The following is a 23,006-nucleotide window of genomic DNA, read 5'->3' on the forward strand; positions in this document are numbered from 1 at the left end:
AAAAATCCAACAACATATATTAGGGAACTGCAAAGAGTTGGAAAGAAGGTCGTTGGAGAAGTTAGGGAAAATATGTATGCAAAATCCAGAAGGTAGAGAATTACTTTCCTAACTCCTTCCTTAAAATGGAAATTATGAAAACAATCCCCTATTGGCAAAGGGGGCTTTTGGGGAAGAGAGTTAAGGCAACTGAAATAACTGTGGTGAAGTCCAGAGAGGGAAGAATGATTGATCCCATATTCAAAACACTAAAAACAAATTGTTTCTTGAATATTAGACTCAAGACTTATTCTTTTCTGGTTCCCCCAAATTTCTACTTGCCAAAACTCTTGTATTCATTTTCTACTTATTCTGTGTATCTATTCACTTATAGATATATATTTTGTCTCCTCCTATTAGAATATAAGTTCCTTGATGGAAAAAGCTATTTCACTTAGATCTTTATCCTCAGCAATTGTCACAGTGTTTGGCAAATGCTTGTTAAATACTTGATGACTGCTTATTTTCTACACCATTCCCATTTCTAAACTTCCCTATTTCTAAATGTTTGGCACCCTCTTCCAAGTCACATAAATTTGTATTTCATAATCATATGACTCCAAAATATTCTTTAACTGTTCCTTCTCTCCATATAAACAATCATGATGCTTACTCTTATCAATTCCATCTTAACATCTTTCATATCTATCCCTTTTGCTCCACATTGACTTCTAAAGTCCAGGCCCTGATCATCTTTTACTTAGAACTATCACAACAATTGTTTTTATTGACAGGTGTCTTCTTATTCTTATGTGGTAGAAATCTTAAATATTATTTTAACTTAGAATTCAATTCATAAATGCTTTCATCTCTGCTGATGTTAGAATTTAAATAAAGCATGAAAAATAATTTTTTCACAAATGTTAAAGCAATATATAAATGGCAAGTGGCATTCCCTCTGCCCCCACTCTAAGTTTTAGGCTAATCAATCTTCCTTATGTTTCTCATACATAAAACTCTACCTCCCATTTGTATTTTTTGTGCTGTCTATCCCTTGTGCTTTAATGCCCTTCCTCCTCTTCTCTGTATCATAGAGTCATTTTTAAATTAAGATACAAATTAAGTACCATCTTTTTATTTATTTTCCTATCCTCCTGAATGTTAGTAATCCCCTCCTATCCTATGTTATTAGATAGATCTCTCTCTCCCTCCCTCCCTCCCCCCCCCCCCTCTCTCTCCTTTCTCTATTTCTCTTTCTCCTTGTTGATTCCTTAGTGGAATGTAAGCATTTTGCTAAGAGAGGTTGTTTCATTTCATAAATTTGAATCCCCAATACCTGTCACATACTATTAATGGCTTATTGATTGATTAATTGTTTGCTTTGGAATATGGGATTGTTAAACTTATATATTTGAAATTCCTGAATGCTAAGCAAAGTGTCCAGAGCATAGTAGGTCTTAAATAAATTATTCTTGATTACAATCACCATTATTGTTAATGTTTGGAGTTATGAGAAATTAAAAGCCTGACCTAGGTTTTAAACCAGATGATCAAAAATTATTTCAAATACCATGCCAATAGAAAAAGGACAAAAAATGATGGAGAGATTTGGGGGCTTTTTAGCCAGTAGGCCCAAACTAAATATGTTATTAATTTTCTTTAGGAATAAAATAATGAAAATTATAGAAACAAAAGCAGTCATTTCAATTTTATTAAAACCAGATTGCAGTCTATTGGTAGTTCTAGCAAAAGAAGCAGGTAAGTTAGGAGTTTGGATTAGCAAACAAAAGGATGAAATAAAATTCTAATAAAAAGAGCATGGAGTAACCACTTAAAAATACATATTAGACCAAAATAGACATAGGGTATAGTCAAACCTATGTTCTATATTACATAACTTAAGGAATCTGTGTGCAGTCAGTACATGTGTTCTAAGTGTAGAAAATATTGAGCCAACTGAACCTTAAGTGAAAAAGTAAATTGCACATAGCCTTTGTAATGACAAATGGGAAATCTATGCATAGGCCCTATGCAGGAATTGGTTATGATCAAAGAGATACAGGCCTAGTTGAGCCAATATCCACAGCCCAAAATGAAAGCAGACAGAGAGCGGTAGAGCCAATAATATCTGCCCAATAATTGCACAAAAATTTCCTGAGGCTATGAGAAAAAGAGATGTCAATAATGGAGAACTTCAGGGGCACATAGGGAAAAACAGAGAAAAAAATTTTAATCATAGTATATAAGAGATTAACAGACATATTATGAAGGGCATCTAACTCCCAGAAGCAGGAATAAGGGAAGAAAAGATAATATAGAGTCTGAGATAAGGCTGGATCAAGAGAGAATAGTACAGGAAGAGCCAACAATAGAGAGAAAAGGGATCTCAAAGGCTAAATTATAATGCACAAAACTGGGGAAAATACAATTTAAAGTAAAAACAAGAAATAAAAGTAGAAAAATATCCAGAAACCTAAAGATGCAGTCTCTGATAAATTAAAAGAGAAGAAACTGATTATCATTTTAGTAGGAGAAAATGATTATATATGAAAAGGGAAATTAATTTCTCATGAAGAGATTGTTAAGTCATATGAGGTTTGATTTATATTTGGTATGCAAAACATGGGTGTTCAAAACATGAGATTTAGTGTTTACTTCCGAATGGAATGGATATAAAAACAATTATTAAGTACTTTATAAGTGATAAGAATATAAATTAAAAAAAAAGATAATCTCTGCCCTCAATGAGCTTATATTATTAGGAAGATAAACAACATACAAAAGGAAGTGGGGTTTAGAAACAATGACAGAATTGGTTTGATCCCAATTTCAGAACTGGAAAGGGAAGTATACTAAGGTATACTTGGAAGTATACTTGGTGAAGTCTTCAATTAGCTGGAAGTAGAAGACAAAGTGAAGCATGTTTGTGACTTTCCTGAAACGGTGGACCAGGGGCTGAAGTCAAGAAATAGGATCCCAGAGCAGTTTCATGATAAAATTGAAACTTGTAGAATTAGGAATTGGATAAAATTAATTTGTGTTAATATGAATGCACTAGGAAATATAAGAGGGGAAATTAAAACTATAATATCTTTACTTTTATAAGAAGTAAAAGGATTGAAAGTAACCAAAAAAATGATCTATGAAAGTAAATATGTAGAATTAATCTGTGAGAACATAGAAAGGGAGGATTCCTACTTGGATATAAAACAGACTGACATATATATATATATATATATATATATATATATATATATGCACAAAACTGGTTGTGAAATGTACTGTGAAACTGACTACTTTTCTGATCATGCTATGATAATTGATGAAATTAACTTCTGACTTAGGAAATTTGTCAGAGGCTTATGAAGGAAGTTCAAATTCCATTGAGATCAGGAAGGAATTTAAAGATATAACTAAAAGAAAGATCAACAAGAGTAGCCTTTTGTTCCCATTTAAAAAAAAAAAAAGTTAAAGTGTTCTCTGAAGAAAGATATCAATTAAAGAAGAATAATTAAAAGTCTTTAAAGGCAACCAACTCCAATTCAATATAGAGATTTTTCCCTTGAGGCAGTTGGGATTAAGTGACTTGCCCAGGGTCACACAACTAGAAAGTGCTAAGTGGCTGAGTACAGATTTGAACTCAGGTCCTCCTGACTTCAGGGCTGGTGCTCTATCCACTGCGCCATCTAGCTGCTTCCAAGTATAGAGATTTTTAATAAAGCTACGATGAAGAAATTTTAATAGAAATAGTATGCACAAAACAGAAATCTCTAAAGAAGCTCTAACATCTAGGATAAAATTAAAATCTCAGGCAGAGTCAGCTACCTAGTCCATGTGATGACAGAAGAAATGAAAAAAAAAAAAAAAAAAAAACCACTTCCTAGGGATCAGAATGAAAAATAAAAAGGAAGAATCTATAAAATCATTGACCAACTTAAATATATATATATATATATATATATACACATGTATATATATATATATGTACATATACATATATATATATATATATATATAGGCAGATAGATATAACTATAGAGAGATAGATACGTATCTATCTATTTATATCTATATATTAGGATAGGTGGGGGCACAGGAGGTATAAAGAGAATAAATAAAACTCTCTGTCTTGGAGGAGTGTATAATCTAACAAAGAGAGATAATATGTAGTTATATAAGCATATGCAAAATATATCTTTAGAGCAGGAATCGGACTCATGGTTTTATGAATATAAGGGATTTCTAGAAACATATAGTCCCTCTATCAATGGATTTTTTTCCATATTAAAGTATTCCCTATACCACTGAGGGTATTATTTCTTTATAGTACTTGCCTTGAGTCATATAGGTAACATGGAACAGAGACAATATTTGAACCCAATTCATTCTGGTTTTGAGTCTACTATCATTTATAGCATGCTTCATTTCATATACAAAACATATAAAGAATGTTGAAAGAAACATTAACATCTGTAAGGTCAAAAAAAAGCTTCCTGTAGAAGGTGGTACTTGAGCATATACTTCAGGGAACATAGACAGAGGATTTAAGAGACATAGATAAAGAAGAAGCAGTACATTATGGGTATGGGGCCAGGTAGTACAAAGGCACAGAAATGAATCACCATATATGAGGAACAATGAAGGAGTAAGTATAGCCAGGCCATAGGGTATATAGTGTAGAATTATTCATAAAAAGACTGGAAAGGTAGAATAGCGCCACAATATCAAAACTTTAAATGCCATCCAAAGAACTAGAGTAAGTTTCAGGAACTATCCAAGAAGATAACAAAACTCCCAACTGCTTTTATAAGCAAACTATATAAAAATGCAAATATATGCTGGTTTAGATCAACTTAACCCTAGAGATGACAGAACAGTTAATTCAGCTTTTGTTAAATCAATTTCATTAAGATATTTGTCATTTTTTCACAAAACCTGCTGGGGATGGCATGAAAAACAAACAAACAACAACAACAACAACAACAACAACAACAACAACAACAACAAACAAACAAACCCAAGTCAGCTCAAAGCCACCATTCAGTATGTAAATGAGGGTAGGGACAAAGATGAAAAGGCCTCAGAGGAAAAACCCAAAAAGGAAGCTCCATCCTTTTTAACAATTACCAAAACAATCCTGATTTCATCTCATGAGATGGTATTTTTTTCACTTAAAGAGTATTTTTTGTCCAATTATATATTTTTCAACATTCATCTTTGTAAGATTTTGAGTTCCAATTTTTTCTCCCTCCTTCCCTTCCCTCTCTAAGACAGCAAGCAATCAGATATAGGGTATATATGTAACATCATAATAAATATATTTCCATATTAGTCATGTTATGAAAGAAGAATCAGATCTAAAGGGGGAAACTATGAGAAAGAAAAAACAAAAAATAAATTTTTTAAAAAATGAAAAGCGTTCACTTCAATCTACATTTGGATTCCATATTTCTTTTTCTGGATGTGGATGATAGTTTCCAAAAAGTATTTTGGAACTATCTTGGATCACTATTTCTGAGAAGAGCAAAATTCATCATAGTTGATCATCACACCATGTTGCTGTTACTGTGTACAAAAGTCTCCTGGTTCTGCTCACTTCATTCAGCATCAGTTCATGTAAACTTTTTTCCAACTACCTGCTCATCATTTTGTATAGGACAGTGGTATTCCATTACACTGATATACCAGAACTTGTTCAGTAATTGTATATTTTTATTGCTATAAAAGGAGATATTTTAGAAGAGCTGGTTAAGCAATAGTGTGTCATCTGTTTTCAAAGTAGAGACAATTTTGGTACTCCTCATTTCCCAAATAATGTTGTTTGCCAGACTTTCAAGAGATGAGTTTGCAAGGCCCCTGAGATAATTGTCAATACTCCTAAGAGAACCTTTAGCATGAAAGGGAAAACAGGGACTATGGATGATAGTGAAGACTTCTTTTTTCTGGATTGTAAATCCTTGCCCGTTATCCATGTCTTTGCCTCTCTCCGTGTTACTCCTGAGGTTAGTAATGTTTCTTCTTATTCTCTGATTGACTCTGTTGCCTCTAATTCAATCTTAAATCCAATACCAAGTTTTCAGTGTATTCCTATCAGATTTTGAGCAATTGTAGGAATTAAGGGAACCCCCCCAAGATGTTCCTATGTTAATCACTACAAACTATCACTGTGTGTGTACTCTTTCAGTACTACATTCTTTTTTATTAATGTCTAAGGTGCCTGTTAATCTGTTAGGGTGAGTTTTTTGTGTAAACGTCTTGTCTTTTTGGTAATTATCCATCTCCTCAATTCTATAAAGATTCTGATTTCCATGTATTAACTGTATTAACTGATCTTTTTATGATAATGGTTTTGTTCTCTTATTCCCAGATTAGTCTCATGCTACATAAAAATTTTCTACCAGATATTCTTGACGCTCTATGGGCTAATTCATCCTTTAATATAGGACTTTTAAAATCTGCTATCCCCAATAAACTGGGAAAACAGTTTTACAGCTAAAGGTTCTGACAAAGGCCTCATCTCCAAAATATATAGAGAATTGACTCTTAATTTCATAAGCCATTCTTAAATTGATAAATGGTCAAAGGAAATGAACAGACAATTATCAGATGAAGAAATTAAAACCATTTCTACTTATATGAAAAGGTGTTCCAAATCATTGTTGATCAGAGAAATGCAAATTAAGACAACTCTCAGATATACACCTCTTAGATTGGCTAAGATGACAGGAAAAGATAATGATGAATGTTGGAGGAGATGTGAAATGAGCAGAACCAGGAGATCATTATACACGGCAACAACAATATTATATAATGATCAATTATGATGGACGTAGCTCTCTTCAACAATAGGAGGGTCCAAATCAGTTTCAATTGATCTGTAATGAACAGAACCAGCTACACTCAGAGAAAGAACACTGGAAAATGAGTATGGACCACAGCATAACATTTCCACTCTTTCTGTCATTGTTTGCCTGCATTTTTGTTTTTTGTCTTCTCAAGTTATTTTTACTTTCTTTCTAAATCCTAAATCTAAATCATTTCTGTGCAACAAGATAACTATATATGTATGTATACATATGTTTTTTTAAACATACACTTTAACATATTTAACATGTATGGGACTACCTGCCATCTAGGGGAGGGGTTGGGGAGAAGGAGGGGAAAAGTTGGAGCAGAAGGTTCTGCAAAGGTCAATGTGGAAAAAATTACCCATGCATATATTTTGTATAAAAATCTATAATAAAAATTAAAATTAAAAAAAAAATTTAAATGCCAAAAATGGAGTAGTTTATTGGTTATTCTAGGTGAAACAGGGAGTCTTTATTGTTTATTCAATTGGGAAAATGACATTGGATCCAATTTGCATTCAGGAAAATCATGTTGATAGCTTTATGAAAGTTGCACTGAAGTGTGGAAAGACTGAAGCAGTCAGTCCAAATTGAAAGAGATGTTTCAAAGATGGAAAAAAAAACAAAATTTGATAACTAATCTATTAGATATTTAGAATGCGAATGAGGAATCAAGTATGACATTGAAGTTGTGAGCCTGGTTGACTGGTAAGATTATCCTTGACAAAAATAGGGAGGTTTAGAAAAGGGGTAGATTTGGAGAAAATATAATGAGTTCTATTTTCAGACATCTTAAGTTTGAGATCTCTTGGAAAGCCAGTTTAAACTTTCCAAAAAACATTTGGTGATATATGATAATGGTTCAAGAAAGACTAGAGCTAGTTATGTCTATAACATTCATGCTGTGGAGATAAGTTCTTAAATGAGCAGATGGTATTATCAAGGTATTGTGGAGAGAAAAGAGAAGGACAAGAAATAGAACTTTGGAAAATAATCAGAATTAAAGAGCATAATATAGATGATGAGCCAGCCATTATCTTGGAAAGATTGGTCAGGCATGTTGAAGGAGAATCAAGAAAGAAGTGTCATGAAAAACCAGAAAATTGAGAAAGTGATTGTGGTAGACTCAAAGCACTTTTTCTAGACTGTACTTCTGCCCTTGTCACATTCTGTCTTGCTTCACATGATATTCCTTCTAAAAAAATTATAAGATGCTTTTAAGGAAAGTCACGATTTTTGAAAAATCTGGATATCCCCAGAATATATCAAACAGTTTTGAAAATAGCATAAAATAGTAAGCATTAAATAAATTGTGAAGTAGATTCAATGTATGTATAAATAAGTTATGGAACTATTTAGAGGGTAAAAATGAATATGAAGAAGAGAAAAAAGACTTTGGATTAATGGTAGGGGAATGAATAAAAAATTGAAGTAACAGAGGGAAAGTTACATTAGCTTCCTAATTTGTTTCCTTGCTTCCATGTTCTCATCTCTTAAAGCCATTCGCTTCACCCATGACAAATTGATATTTCTAAAACACATTGATGCTGGTGAATAGAGAAAGAAGATAAATAGGGAGGAAGAGAACCCAAGGACACCAAAAACAAATTCACAATTTTTTGTGCCATTTTTTGGTTCTGCTTCTTTCTATGCCTTTTAGGGCTAACATTTTATGGCTCTTTCTAGGTCATTACTATATAATTACTATTGTCCTCAGTCCTAAAAAGGGCAAGGAAAGTCATATAGAACACCAATAATGAAAACTGTAAATTCATGGAACTTAAGCTTATGACTAATGAAATTCTTTTAGTATGACAGCGATATGGAATACTCTTTTTTTTTCCCTTTTTTATCATTTTTGAAAACTTTGGATTTAAATTTTAAAAATAAGGTTTCAAATGTTTGGCATGCTGATGAAGGAACCATTTGAATCCATGTCTATGGTGAAAACTACACATAAAATTGCTAAAAACTAGTTAAAGGACAACAAAGTATTTGATTCTGTTTTCCCTGTCTTTTCGCTTTGTTATGGATATAATTTAATTATTTTATGTTTGCATTTTTCATGATTTTTATATTTGATTAAGTTGTTTGTGATTTTCAGTATTTATCCTTACTTTTTCATTGTAACAATTGTTATAAAAGGAATAAATAAATAAATAATTCAACCTCTTTCCAACCAATGCATCTGCAATATCACTGTTCCATAAAAATACAAGAGGAAAAGAAGAAAAGATAAAGGGGGAGAGAGAGAGAGAGAGGAGAGAGAGAGAGAGAGAGAGAGAGAGAGAGAGAGAGAGAGAGAGAGAGAGAGGAGAGAGAGAGAGAGGAGGGAGAGAAGAGAGAGAGAGAGAAGAGAGAGAGAGAAGAGAGAGAGAGAGAGAGAGAGAGAGAGAGAGAGAGAGAGAGAGAGAGAGAGAGAGAGAGAAGAGAGAGAGAGAGAGAGAGAGAGAGAGAGAGAGAGAGCACAATCACTAAATATTCTGCTTGAGGCACTAATTTTACCGTTACTCAGATGTGACCTTAATTATGAATGTTCTTATAATATAATCAACAACAATAATCATTTTTATACTACACTAAGGAAACTAGGAAATGTGATTATAGAGATCTAAATCTATTTTTTAGTTTAAAATTATGTATATTAAAAATTGTTGAGTTATAATCCCATTGGTTTTAATGGCTTTCCTTTTGTGAAATTGTCCAGGTCAGGAATAAGGACTTAAAATTTAGAAATTAATTTTGTTCAATATGTGCCAGAGCATGATAACGTGTATGTGGGATACAAAAAATGTAGGGATATATCATTCATACCTCAAAATAGAACTTTCCTATTACTGTAAAGGGCAATACCATCCTCTCATTCCTTAAGCTCCAACATAGAGTCCTTTATAGATCCTCAAGTCCCCACCACTTTTGCCTCCCAATTTGTTGCTAAAGCTTTTTGATTTCATCTTTTCAGCCTCTCTCAAATACATCCCTTTCTTTCCTCTGATATTGTTACTGCTTTAGTGTAGGCCCTCATCACCTCACAGTTAAGTTATTACAATAACCTGCTTGGATCTGCCTGCCTCAAGTCTTTCGCCATTCTAATCTATCTCCATTTAATCTCTAAAATAAATTTCCTAAACCATAAGTCTTACTACATCAATAAACTCTAATGGCTACTCCTCACCTCCAGGATCACATACAAATGAATTCAAAGACACTCAACCTATCTTCTTTTAACTTTTCAATCTTTCTTATATCTTACTCTCTATCACATACTCTTGGCTTCAGTGACAATGGCACTCAATCTATCTTGGCTCTGGGCATTTTCACTGGGTACCTTAATGCTTGGAAGTCATTGGAATACTTGTCATATACTCTTTCATTCCATGTCCTCTCTTTCCTGGTTTCCTTTAGGTACTTCAAGTCTTTCAAAGCCCTCTTAATTCTAGTCTTTTCCTCGTTTGTATTTGTTTGTATGACATCTACACATCTATTGTGAATGATGGTAGTCTATTTTTGTGCTTCTTTTTTTTTTGTATCCTTAGTGCATATCTTAATGCCTTTCACATGGTTGATGCTTAATATTTATTAATTGACTAAAAGCAGCTATTATGACCTAAGCTATATGAGGAAAAAGTATTTTTGGTATTACATGGAGGATAGTAGGACTAATCTACCCTTCTCTTTATTTTTAATAAGAGTAGTTTTTAAAACCATGATACTATTTTTTTAAGGTTTTGGTTCTGTATCTTCTGTGGCTATATACATACATACACATATAGATATATACATACACATATGTGCTACACACACATACATGCCAGTTAAGCATAGCCTCCACATCTCACTGTCTTTCTATGTTCCCCTATGTCTCTTTTTTCCTCTGGAACTCCATGAATCACTATCTCAAAACTAGCTGTTGTTAAACTCAATGGTTCTATTATTTGAGAATGAAATTATAAGAATAACAAAAGAATAAAAAGTAAAAAAAAATGTCATCTTGAATTGAAGGTTTTCCAAAATATAGAAATTGATATGAAGAGACAATTTCTACTGGAACAGAACCCAGCACAACTATTTTGGGGTACTTATATTAAATATGATGAAATTTTTGTCACCAAAGCTGTATGAAAACAGTGCCAGTTAAAAACAAAATTCATTAAAAATGTAGGGTTTTTTAATTCTCCTGCCTCAGAAATTTAAGAATTCCTTTTAGTATATCTCAATTGTGTTTTGAAAGCAAGTTTTGCTTCATTTTTGTACCAAGGTTTAAATAATGAAGTATATTACGAATGAAATATAATTGATATACCTATGATGTCTTTACAATTAGCTCAATTTTTAAAAAAAATTATATAATGTCCAAAAAGCCTTCTGAGCCTTGGAGACTTTAAAAGTCATTTACTTTAGAAACAGGAAGTCATCTTTTGCCAAGAATAAATGAATTAAAATGTTTAAATCCCAGTTTGGGAAGAAACTTAGAAACAAAGAGTGTCAACTAAATTCTAAAATGGTCAAAATTCACCTAGCTACACTTACCAACACAATGGCAAATTCCTTTCAATCTTTTTTTTATTATTATGGCAAGAAAGGAGGAATAAGAAGATGTACAGTGTATAAAGTAGAACACATTGACAAGACATTCCTTTCTTTTATAAGTCTTCTCATTTTGTGTGTTTAGCACATAATGATGTAAGCAGTTGACTGTTTTGTTCCATAGGATTGGCAGGGTTTCTGGACACCTGTTTCCTTACCATTTGTCCTGTTATGGTAATCATACCAAATTCAGTCATGTAGGAAGAATTCCTTAATCCATGTGTTGAGAGCTATGTACTGTGGTATATAATTCTATTCCCAGATTTTCTTGTATGTGAGTTCTCTGCCAGTCTTTTGAAAATCTGTCTCCTTCCACAAAACTCAGTCTCTCAGTAAATATATAAAAAGGAAATATTTGGGATTGATAGCTATAGAAATCTTTTGCCAAATTACCCATAAAGTGGCACAAAGGGGTTTTGGTCCAATCTTTTCCATATTGCACTTATATGGCAGTCTCTGGAAGAATGGCTATTGATTTGAATGAGAAAACAGTTGAAATAGCACATTGGTTCACATCTCAGTGTCTTTCCTCAGGATTCCAACCAGGTTGACAGGATTGAAGGTGGTGTCCCCTGTTGTAGATACCTGTATAGTAAAAGACTTTGTTTCATACAGATCATGGAAAAGTCACTAGAATGTATTATCATTTAGGACAAAAGAAGTTCAGGTTCTTGCTTTTATTCTTAATTCTTACTCTTATATGTGTAAGTACTAATAATCATACAAAGAACACAAATACTAGCAGAAGATAAAATATGGAGAGAACTTGATTTACAGATGTTAAACTCATATTTCAATCTGCTAACATTTAACATGTGGTAGAAATTGGAAACAAACTTAAATAAAAAAAAAACTGCTTTACAAATTCTCAGTAAGAGGGTGTATCTTATTCCCAAATACAACATTAGAGTGATTTTTTTCAAGTTATCAGAAATAGATGTGTTCTTCAAAAACTAGAGAACAAGGAACTCTTAGTTATTTCAGATTCTAAACTCCACAATCTAATATCACTTTCTCTTTCTAGTTAGATACCAAGAGGAATTTCAAGAGAAATTTGAAACAACAGCTAAAATTCTAATACTCAGAGCATTCATAAAATGAATGATGAAATGAATTGGCAAATGAAAACAAATTATATCCAATTTTTATGTAAAATAAAAATCAGCTGTTGAATTTCAACTTTCATTGTTGTTGTTATTTGTTTTGTAGGAGACAGGGCAGAGTTGTTGAGGGGCAACTTTTGTTTTTATTGGTGAAGAAGAAAATGGTTAATGTGGAAATGTTCTATACCAAAATTATTGGGCTTCTCATCTGTACTTATAGCTTCCTAGGGATAAAAGAATGATGAATGGTTATATGACTTCATCATATTCACCCACCTTATGTGTGATAGAGACAGGAATTTAAGTCAGATATCATATTATTTTAATAGAATTATTTTTTATTCAGATAGTCCTTTGGAAATCTCATTTCTTGTGTTTGAAATTTAATTTTAAATTATCAAATACATCTGAAGAAGTTAAATAGGATAAATGATACTTTCTGAAGTGAAATAAATCACTTAACATCCTCACTTTTGAAAGTAAGAGATTAAAAGTATTAGACAATTTAAAGTGAATAAATAAATACATTTAATTTATCCTGCATCTGAAATATCATTAAATAATAACTCTTTAACTTGTAAGAAAATTGTTGACATTAATGTTTTTAGCAATGGTTTTAAAATAAGTTAATTGTTATTAAAAAGATAACTTTCTGTAACCTGGAAAAATAAATAGGAATCAACTTTGTTAACTCTGAGTTGAAAGCTGTACATGTATGTTGGGCTCATACTCTTGCTTTACCTTTGGATGATCAGATTTCAATGCACATAGACTTTTTATTAAGCTATCCTTGATGTAGAAATAAATATTCTACCAGTTGTGAAGTGGTCCAGCTCCATTTGCTGCTGGGAGTGTGCTTATGCTCGTCAGTACAACATGTTCTGAAAGTTTTGATACATTATCAAAGCTACTGAATTGGGTGGTCAAGGATTTCCGGCTCTCTGTGCTTGTCCGTCCCCGGGCAAGTCGTTCATCCTGGCGAGGGTTAACTCCAAGGCAACAACAAGAAAATGCTGCTTTAAATTCCTCTCGAAATTTTCCTGGCAATTTAGTTAGAAAGAAAGGAAAAGGAATTATGTGCAAATATGTTTCACCAAAACATGAATACAGTAAATAGAAGTAGGTGACTTGAGCCAAATAAAGGTTGAAGTATAACATTGTGTTCGTATGATCAAAACAGGAAAAGGAAATTGAATTTAGTAAAATCTTGAAAACTGTGTTTTTTTTTTAAATTTGTGAATATATATATATATATATATATATATATATATATATATATATATATATATATATACTTTCATTTAGATATATGAGGAATGACTAAAAAGGAATGATATTGATTTTTGTATAGAGACTCCATCTCTACTTTCTAGTCACCACACACAGATGTTATATATATGTAAATAAAATTGTTTTTTTTTCCCTTCATGCACATATACATGTAATAGACCTAGAAGTCTTTGATGGAAATATTTTTAAAGATACCTCTCATAATGACTTTATTTAATAGATAAGGAAATTGATATCTTATGAACAAAAATATGGAGAAAGAAGTCTCAATAATTATGAAGTAACAAGAAAAAACTAAATATATTTAAAAAGCTATTTTTTTTCTTTTTTTGGTTTAAATCTCCAAAATGTCATTCAATTTGACTGAATACTTATCATCCACCCTGGCTTACTCCTAATATAAACCTCAATGCTTCACCTAGTAGGTTCACCCAACAGTGTCTTCTCCTCTAGGCTTAACTCCTTCTGAATATACTTCCTCCAGCCAGGTATAGACATGAACTTAGGCACATCTTCCAACTTGATAGAAAATAAAATATTTTGCATATATAATAACAATAATATATAATGTATGATATAACATGTATATGTGTAATATATAATAATTAGCTAAAATCTGAAAAAGTCATTTTGCCATTGTTCCAGGATAAATAATATAATTATAGAATGTCAGACTCAGAAAAGACCTTAGAGTTCATCTAGTCAAGTCTCTCCATAAATAAACTGAAGCCCTGGAATATTAGATGAGTTGTTTAAGGTTATTCAATTATACAAAGGCAAAGTTTCTAGAGTCTAGCTCAGTGTTATTTTCAATATATCAAGTTACTCTAGTTAGACGTCTCTTCTTTCTGCAATATAATGATAGTAAAACAAAAGAGATTGGTTAATTATATCCATCAAAAAAATCAATTGTTCAACTTTTCCTAAATTTTATAGCATAAATTTTGAAATGGTGATATATCAGAAAGAATGTACTTTGAGTCAGAGGTCTAATGTTTCAATTTCACCTCTGGTTCTTCTCTTTTCTAACTCTAACTTCTCTGTTGACCTTCCAATTGCCCATAGGTTATTTTGAATTACATATCTTAAAGATATCTTAAACTTAGTATATCCAAAATTGAACAAATCTTTCTTTCCAAACCCTTCTCTCTTCCTAACTTCCCTTACTATAAATTGTGCCATCATTTTTGCAATCAATCACACATGCTCACAATCTAAACTTTATCCTTGAGTTTCAACTCATATCAAATCTGACATGAAGATATGTTGACTTTTAATGTCATAACATCACTCATATATTCTCCCTTTTCTCCTTTTCCACTAATATTATGCCCTAAATATTATACCCTAAATTCGCACCTCTCACTGAGACTATTAAGCTAGCCTATTGATTGGTCTCTCTCACACAAAGTTCACTCCACTCCATTTATTCTCCAATTAGTTATTAAAATAATCTTTCTAAAGTGCTAGTCTGATTTCTCTCACCCCTCTACTCAATAAACACTTGCATCTCCTTATTACCTGTAGGATCAACTATAGAATGCTCTGTAATTATAAGCTTTTCATTTTTTCTTGGTAAATTTATTTATTTTCAATACACATTATGAATTATTTAAGGAAAGAAAAATCAGAGCAAAAAGGAAAAAACATGGGAGAGATTAAAAAAAAAAAGAAGAAGAAGAAGTGAACATAGCATATGCAGTCTCCTCAGTTCTTTTTCTGGATACAGATGGCATTTTCTGTCCATAGTCTATTGGTATTGGTTTGTATATCTGAACCACTAAGAAGAACCAAATCTTTCACAATTGCTCACCATACATTCTTGCTGTTATTGTGTACAATGTATTCCTGCTTTTGCTTGTTTCACTCAGAATCAGTTCATGTAAATCTTTCCAGGCCTTTCTAAAATCATCTTATTCATCATTTGTATCTTCATTATCTTCATATGCCCCAACTTATTCAGCCATTTCCCAATCTACTCATTTTCCAATTCTTTGTTATCACAAAAAGAGTTGCTAAAAACATTTTTGCCATGTGGGTCCTTTTCACTCCTTTAAAATTTCCTTGGCATACAGGCCTAGTAATGTCAGTACTGGGTCAATGGATATGCACAGTTTTATAGCCCTTTGGACATGATTCAAAATTGTTCTCCAAAATGGTTGCATTATTTCATAACTCCACCAACAATGCATTAGTGCCCCAATTTTCCCATATCCCCTCCAACATTTATCATCTTTTCCTGTCATCTTAGCCAATTTGAGCTTGTAGTGGTATCTCAGAGTTGCTTTAATTTTCATTTTTCTAATCAATAGTGAGTTAGAGCATTTTTTCATATAATTATAGATGATTTTAATTTCATCATCTGAAAATTGTTCATATCCTTTGACCATTTATCAGTTGGGAATGGCTTGTATTCTTATAAATTTGACACAGTTCTTTATATATTTTAGAAATGAGACCTTTGTCAGAAACACTGGTTGGAAAGATTTTTTTCCCAGCTTTTTTTTTCTCCTTTTAATCTTGTTTCTGTTAGGTTTGTTTGTGCAAAAAATTTAATTTGATGTAATAAAAGTTGTCCATTTTGCCTTTCATAATGTTCTCTTGTTCTTCTTTGTTTATAAATTCCTCCCTTCTCCAAAGATATGATAGGTAAATTATCCCTTACTCTCCTAATTTATTTGTATCATTCTTTATGCCCAAAATAGGTACCCATTTTGACCTTATTTTGATATGGAGTTTATAAGCCTTTCATAACACTTTCCCTCCGTCTTTTCAGTCTACTTACACTTCTTCCTTTCTATATACTTTGTAATTCAAGGACACTGCTTCCTAGATATTTCTTGAATAAGACACTCCTCACTCCAAGCATTTCATTGTCTATCCTTAATTGTGGGAATACTCTCCCTCCATCTCTCTCTCTTTTGGCCTTCCTATCTTAAAATTCCAGCTAAAACCCCCCTTTTTACAAGAAACCTTTCCTTACATCCCCATAACCCTTTTTTTTTTGATTCTCTCGAATTAATCCTCTATATATCTTGATTATACATAATTTTTTGAATGTTATCTCCCCAAAGAGAGCTTCTTGAGAATGGGGGGTCTTTTTTCCCTATCTCTGTATACCCAGAACTTAACACAGTGGCTAACACAAAGTAGATGTTTAGCAAATGCTTTTTGATTGCATGATTTATTGATGCTTTCTACTTTTGTAACCTTTGCCAAATCACTTAACTTTTATGGGACTTAGTTTATTCATTTATAAAATGATAGGTCTGGGTCAGTCAGCCTTAGAAATCCCTTCTCACTTTGGATCCATGACTTATCAGGATAAATAACAGCTTGACATACATGTATATATGAAAATTTCTGTTAAATTCTATTAATTAATTAAATTCTATTAAAATATAAAATTAAAGTATTATAATTTGTCATTATAATTAAATCAAATTCTATTAAAATCAAATTTTGCTTTAAATGTTAGCGCATTGGAAATATTTTTACTTAAAATATTCTTTCTTTTGTTTTTCATTCCCATTAATCCACTTCAGATCTGATATCAAATTCCAGGCAATGGTTTTACATATGTAAGTAAAATGTATGTGTGTGTGTGTGTGTGTGTGTGTGTGTGTGTGTGCATGTGTGTATGTATGTTTTAAGGAGGAAGATACTATGATTTTATATCATCAATTTTAAGTTTCTGCTCATTTCTTTCATTTCTGTAGCCATTCCTTTACCAAATTATTGTTTATTTCTACCTCCCTACTATTTCTGGTATAGCCCCTTTTTCTGTACACCCAAGTTCTTTGATGTTGGCTTTTACTGTGTCACTCCTGAATGATTGTAATAACCTGGTGGTCAATAGAAGTTTCTATTCACTTCATGCCATCCCCTACTTGGCTACAAAAATTATTTTTCTTAAAACTCAGGTCTACCCATAATATGCCCTCATGTAGCAAGTACCAGTCTCTCCCTATAACTTCCAAGATCAATTACAACATTCTCTGTTTGGTTTTTAAGGTTCCCTCATAACCTGACCCCTTTCTACCTAAGATTTCTTACTGTCTTCCACTCTTTGATGATCCACTGAATCTGGTCTCCTTGCTGTTCCTCCAACTATTGACTTGAGGTAGTTGCCCCATTCCTGAAAAGGCCTCCCTTCTTACCTTTTTTTTTTGGGGGGGGGGCTTCACTGGATTCCTTTAAGACTAAATTAAAATCCGATATTTTTTTCTAGAAGTCCTTTGTGGGTCACCTCCCTTATACATTGTTAGTCTTTTCCTTCTCAGCTTATCTTCCATTTACATTATACATATCTCTAGATTTTTTTTTTCTCCATCCTGTCTCCCCATTCGAATGGGAGATCTTTTAGGGCATGAATTATGATGTTGCTTTTCTAAGATATCTGCTCATAACAGAGGTTATGGCGTATTGATTGACTGATAAGTACCTGGAAATAAATACTGGATCTGTGATTTCACAGACATAGAGAATTTTCAAATGTAGGAATTCCCTTTACAATGTAGTTTGGCCTTTCTTTACAACTTATAGTCTTAGAGGTTTGTCTAAAGAATTTATCAGTTAAATATCTTGCCTTCAGTAATAGAGACAATGTTTATCAGAGGCAAGACTTGAGCCAGAGGAGAAAATGGCTCCCATGTCTTTGCCAAAAAAAACCAACAAATGGGGTCACATAGGGTCAGATAAAAGACTTGAACCTAGCATTTCCTGTCTCCAAAGAAAGTTATAGGCATTTTATTAATGTTTGATAAATGAATTAACTTTAAAAATATTTAAAATGAATTTAAATTAATATAAGATGTAACCATATATAAACTATTGACTTTTAAGCTTAATTTTTAATTTCAAGTAATAGAAATTCATATTATACTTGGGTCGTATATAATTTCTTGAATTAAATCTTTATAGGAGCCTGTCATTGTCTTTAAGTCATGCAAGTTAGATAGTCCAATAGAACTACTAGTGAAGGGAAATATAAATGAAACAAAATATTTTTGCTGGAAATATGGGAGAAGGAAGCAAAATATATTAAAAGTGATCTTGTGGCAATTATACAGGTTGTTTCAAAAGTCTTAACTGGAATTTTAAGCTTAATTTAGTATATATAATTTCTATGTAGAGCTATATTGAATTGTAATTTCATATATGTTTGAATCAATCTATTTCACATTTTTTTATTAAATGGCTCTAGATGTCTTTGGAGTCAGGAAGCCAGGTTCAAGTTTTACCTCTGACAAACATTGCTTCTATGACTGATGGTGAATAATTTAACCACTAAGTACTTTATGCAAATTTCTTTACTAAATTTAACTAAAAATTATCTTAAATTTGCAGTAAAGGAGCAGCTGCATTTTACAATGGACAGAGTGTTAATCTTGGAGTTAGGATGAGTTGATTTCAAATCAGACACTTGACATGTACTAGCTGTGTGACCTTGGGCATGTCACTTTACTCTGGTTGCCTCACTTTCAGCCCTTGCCACCCTCACACAAAATGTAGTAAGAATTGTGGGAGACCCTGTATATATTTTTTCCAGACACTTGAATTTTTTGTTTTCAAGTAAAAAGCCACATATATTTCTGTAAATAACAGGGTTTTACTCTTAGGTAAGATTCCTGAATTTCTTTAGCATTTTGCTTCAAACATATTGTGCTTTTATTTATTAGTATTTACTACACCCAATGCTATTAGGGAGGCTGAGTAAATATATTAAAACAATATGTAAATTGATAAATTTCCCACAGTTTATACTTTTTGGCATTTTATGCCACTTCCACAGGAAAAAAAATTACAAATAAAAGGATTTACTGCATTTCAATTTGGATAGAATATGCGTTTTCTGTCACTAGGGAGGAAATACAAAGTAAGGGAAGCCAGGATGAACTGATCTCATTGTGTGGCAACTGGATTGGTCTGGCTTTTCAGAGCCAGCCTCAAAAACCTCCTTTTCATTACAGGCTACATGCTGGCGAGAATTTGGATTTCATAGGTGGAGCAATGGAAAACTTACCACTGAGAAAGTTATAAATAATTGGGTTTGCAGCACTGTTGGCATAGACAAGCCAATGTGAGAATGTAAACCAGGCATACACAGTCTCTCTGTCTTCTGTATAGGCAAACATCCCAAATACCCTGCAAAAAGGAAGGGAAAAAGTTATAGAATTTTTGATTAGATTAAAAAAAAGGTTTTTCAAGACAGAAAGCTATAATTAATATATAGCAGAACTTGAATTCTAAAAGAAGTGTGTACAAATGCAAATTTAGTCATACTTATTAGCTAAGTGACCCTGGGCAAGTCATTTTATCTCTATCTGTTTTGATTTCCTCTTCTGTTTTTATGGGGATAATAATAGCATCTGTTATTCACAAGTATTTTGAAGATCAAATGCTATATTATTTATAAAACCCTTACCATAGTACCTGACTCAGAAATATTACCTGGTATAAAAATGTTAGCTATTTTTATTTTTATTTTGAGTAAATTCAAAGGTAGAGATGAAAAGATTTATGAAATAATGTGATTGAAAGCCTAATGCAGATATAGAATATCTCTGATTTAATTCATCCTATTCCTAAATGTCTTATGACAAAATTCAAACAGCTCTTCATTTCACCTTGTACTGCACTTCTTTGCCCTGTATTGCATCATGCCCTTCCCTATTCTAGAACTCTACTTTTCAGTCTTTGTTTTTGTATTGTTTCTCCATAACAGATTGTAAGTTCCTTGAAGTTGAAGACTCTATCTATAATTTTTATATTTTCATCTTGCATCATATTTGCTTACTTCAATGTCTGGCACATACATAGTAGGCACTAAATACATGTTTTTGTTTTTTTTTCTTCCTTGACTTAGGAAGATATATTTGAAGTCTTGTGGTAGTAACAGCCTATAATGGGCTGAAACAGTGAAAATTGAGAGGAAGAGACAGATGCAAGAGATTTGGGAAAGGAAAAAATGCCTGAGCTTGGTAATGGACTGGAAGTGACCAATAAGGGACAATAAAGAGTCAAACAAAAACAAACAACAAAAACAAACAAGATTTTGATCCTATTGTATCGGATAAGCAGCAGTGCTACTTGATATGTTTTCTGTTCATTTCCTTCTATAATGAAGACCAAGTATGGAGAGAAAGAAAAAAATCATTTTGGGATATGTTGAGTACAGAGAGGTTGACAATTCCATATATTTGTCATCTGACTGGTCAATTTGTGGCTTATCTCTGAATAAGCAAAACTTTTTACTAGAATTTTTGAAAATAATGTATTTTTAAAAGTTTATTATTACTGGTAAAAGTTAATCAACCAATCAATAATTCTTTAATGAATGTATTCTAAGAGCCAGGCAATACTAATATTTTGAAGATGAGGTCTTACTCCATCTCCTCATTCCTCCCTCCAATTCACCCTTAACTCCTCCTCTCCCAATTCTATCAGTTGTGTAATCCTGGGAACAATTTCTTGTGTCACAGATCTAAGATGGGAGAGAGCTCAGAGACTTTCTAATTGAATACTTTCATTTTATAGATGAGGGAGTAGAGGTCCATAATGGAATCACTGATCTAAACATAGGACCTTAGAGATTATAGAGACCAACTTCCTCCTTTGAGGATCAGAGGACCATGGCTATATAGATAGTAATCATAGGAGCTGGGATATGAACCAAACACTTTGACTTTGGATTCATTTCTCTTTCTCCAACATCATGCTCCTTACCCTAGCTTTCTTTTAAATAAATATGATTTTTCAAATATCTATTCTCTAGCACACCTACCTATAGGAAAGTAGAGTAAAACAAAGACATCAGTATGAAATAAATGTTATTAACTGTAGAACAGGAGTTCAAAATTTGTAGTCTACAAATTTTTAAATTTTTTAATAAAATTTGTTTCTTTTATTATCATATATATTTTATTTTATGCATTTAAAAACATTATCCTGAAAAAAAAGTCCATAGGCTTCATCTGACTACCAAAGGGATCCTTGACACAAAAAAATGTTTCATATGCCTTCCTTAAAGCATGCTTTAACTATATTGATCTGGGGTGTCATGTCATTATCAATAAACATATGATTAGCTAGAAAGCTAAAAGGAGTTTTAAGGCTATTGAGTTCAACTTCTTCCTTTTATAGATAAGGAAATAAGTGGTTTGTTTCAAGGATCCTACAACTAGTAACTATAATAGGGGCAATGTGATCTCAGGTCATGCTGACTCCAAGCCCAGAGCTCTACCTACTATACAATATTGTCTTCAGCAGTGAGAGTTAAGAAAAAGATTTCACTGAAGAAGTAGGATTTGAAGCCTTTTGGAAAGAATAATAATTTGCCTGGCTAGACAGAAAGATATTTTTTCCAGGCATTAAAACACATAAGTGTGTATGAGGCAGGATGGGGGGAATGGGAAAATCATATTTTTAAGTAAATGGACATAGAAAGGAGAATTGTTCAAGTTTAACAACTTTCAAAAGTTAAAAATAAGGAAAAATATAGAAAAGAGCAAGATGATGGAAAATCTGATAAGGATAACATATTTTGATTTCAGGTGGAGGGAAAACAGCCAAGTGAATAGAAGATTCTGAAAATCAAGAGGATAAGAGAAAGATTACCAGTATTTGAAATGTACAAAAGGCACAAGTGTTAAGAAGTAGAAAATCCAGAGAGTTAACATGCAGGAAGAGAAAGCCAGAGAGTAGTAAAAATTAATTTTAGTTCAATTAGAGTAAATCCTTTAAAATGGAAGCCACCTTACAATGCGTAAATGAATTTGCAGAGGTAAGACCAGACAGCCAGACAGATTGGAGTGCCTCCAAGGCAGATAGCAACACAAAAGAAAACAAGAACAAGTCTCTTATTTATTGTGTGTGTGTGTGTGTTCTTGGCAAAGTGTTTCAAAGTCACAATTGATAATTTGAATTAGGGAACTTTCACCTCCTCCTGTTAGAGTTTTATATAAACTTTATCTCTAGGGTACTACCACCTCCATATCACATCTTTTAAGACTATGTATGCTAAGTGATAATTCTGAATAAGAGTTCATTTCTTTCTCCTCCTCTTTTACTGCAAACATCATTAAATAATCAAAACCAAGGAATGATTTTCAAGCCAAAGGACAGCTGAAGAACTTGCAGCTGGTTATACCACCTTTGGCTTCTCTGATTCCAGCCAAAGCGATCTTTTTACTTTTTC

General features: G+C 32.4%; 1 protein-coding gene across 1 annotated transcript in view; it reads right to left on the reverse strand.

Annotated features, from left to right (window-relative positions):
* Positions 1 to 10,339: 10,339 nt before the first annotated feature.
* The window catches only part of HCRTR2 (hypocretin receptor 2), a 181,904-nt gene continuing 169,237 nt past the window's right edge, over positions 10,340 to 23,006 (reverse strand). Inside the window, exons 7-9 of the mRNA XM_074310630.1 lie at positions 19,833 to 19,954; positions 13,332 to 13,557; positions 10,340 to 11,999 (exon numbers count right to left, since the gene is read on the reverse strand). Of these exons, the coding sequence (XP_074166731.1) occupies positions 11,945 to 11,999; positions 13,332 to 13,557; positions 19,833 to 19,954 (403 nt within the window). The 3' untranslated portion in view covers positions 10,340 to 11,944. The remainder of the gene's footprint in view (positions 12,000 to 13,331; positions 13,558 to 19,832; positions 19,955 to 23,006) is intronic.

This window comes from Sminthopsis crassicaudata, chromosome 4, assembly GCF_048593235.1.
Source record: "Sminthopsis crassicaudata isolate SCR6 chromosome 4, ASM4859323v1, whole genome shotgun sequence".
Lineage (NCBI taxonomy): Eukaryota > Metazoa > Chordata > Mammalia > Dasyuromorphia > Dasyuridae > Sminthopsis > Sminthopsis crassicaudata.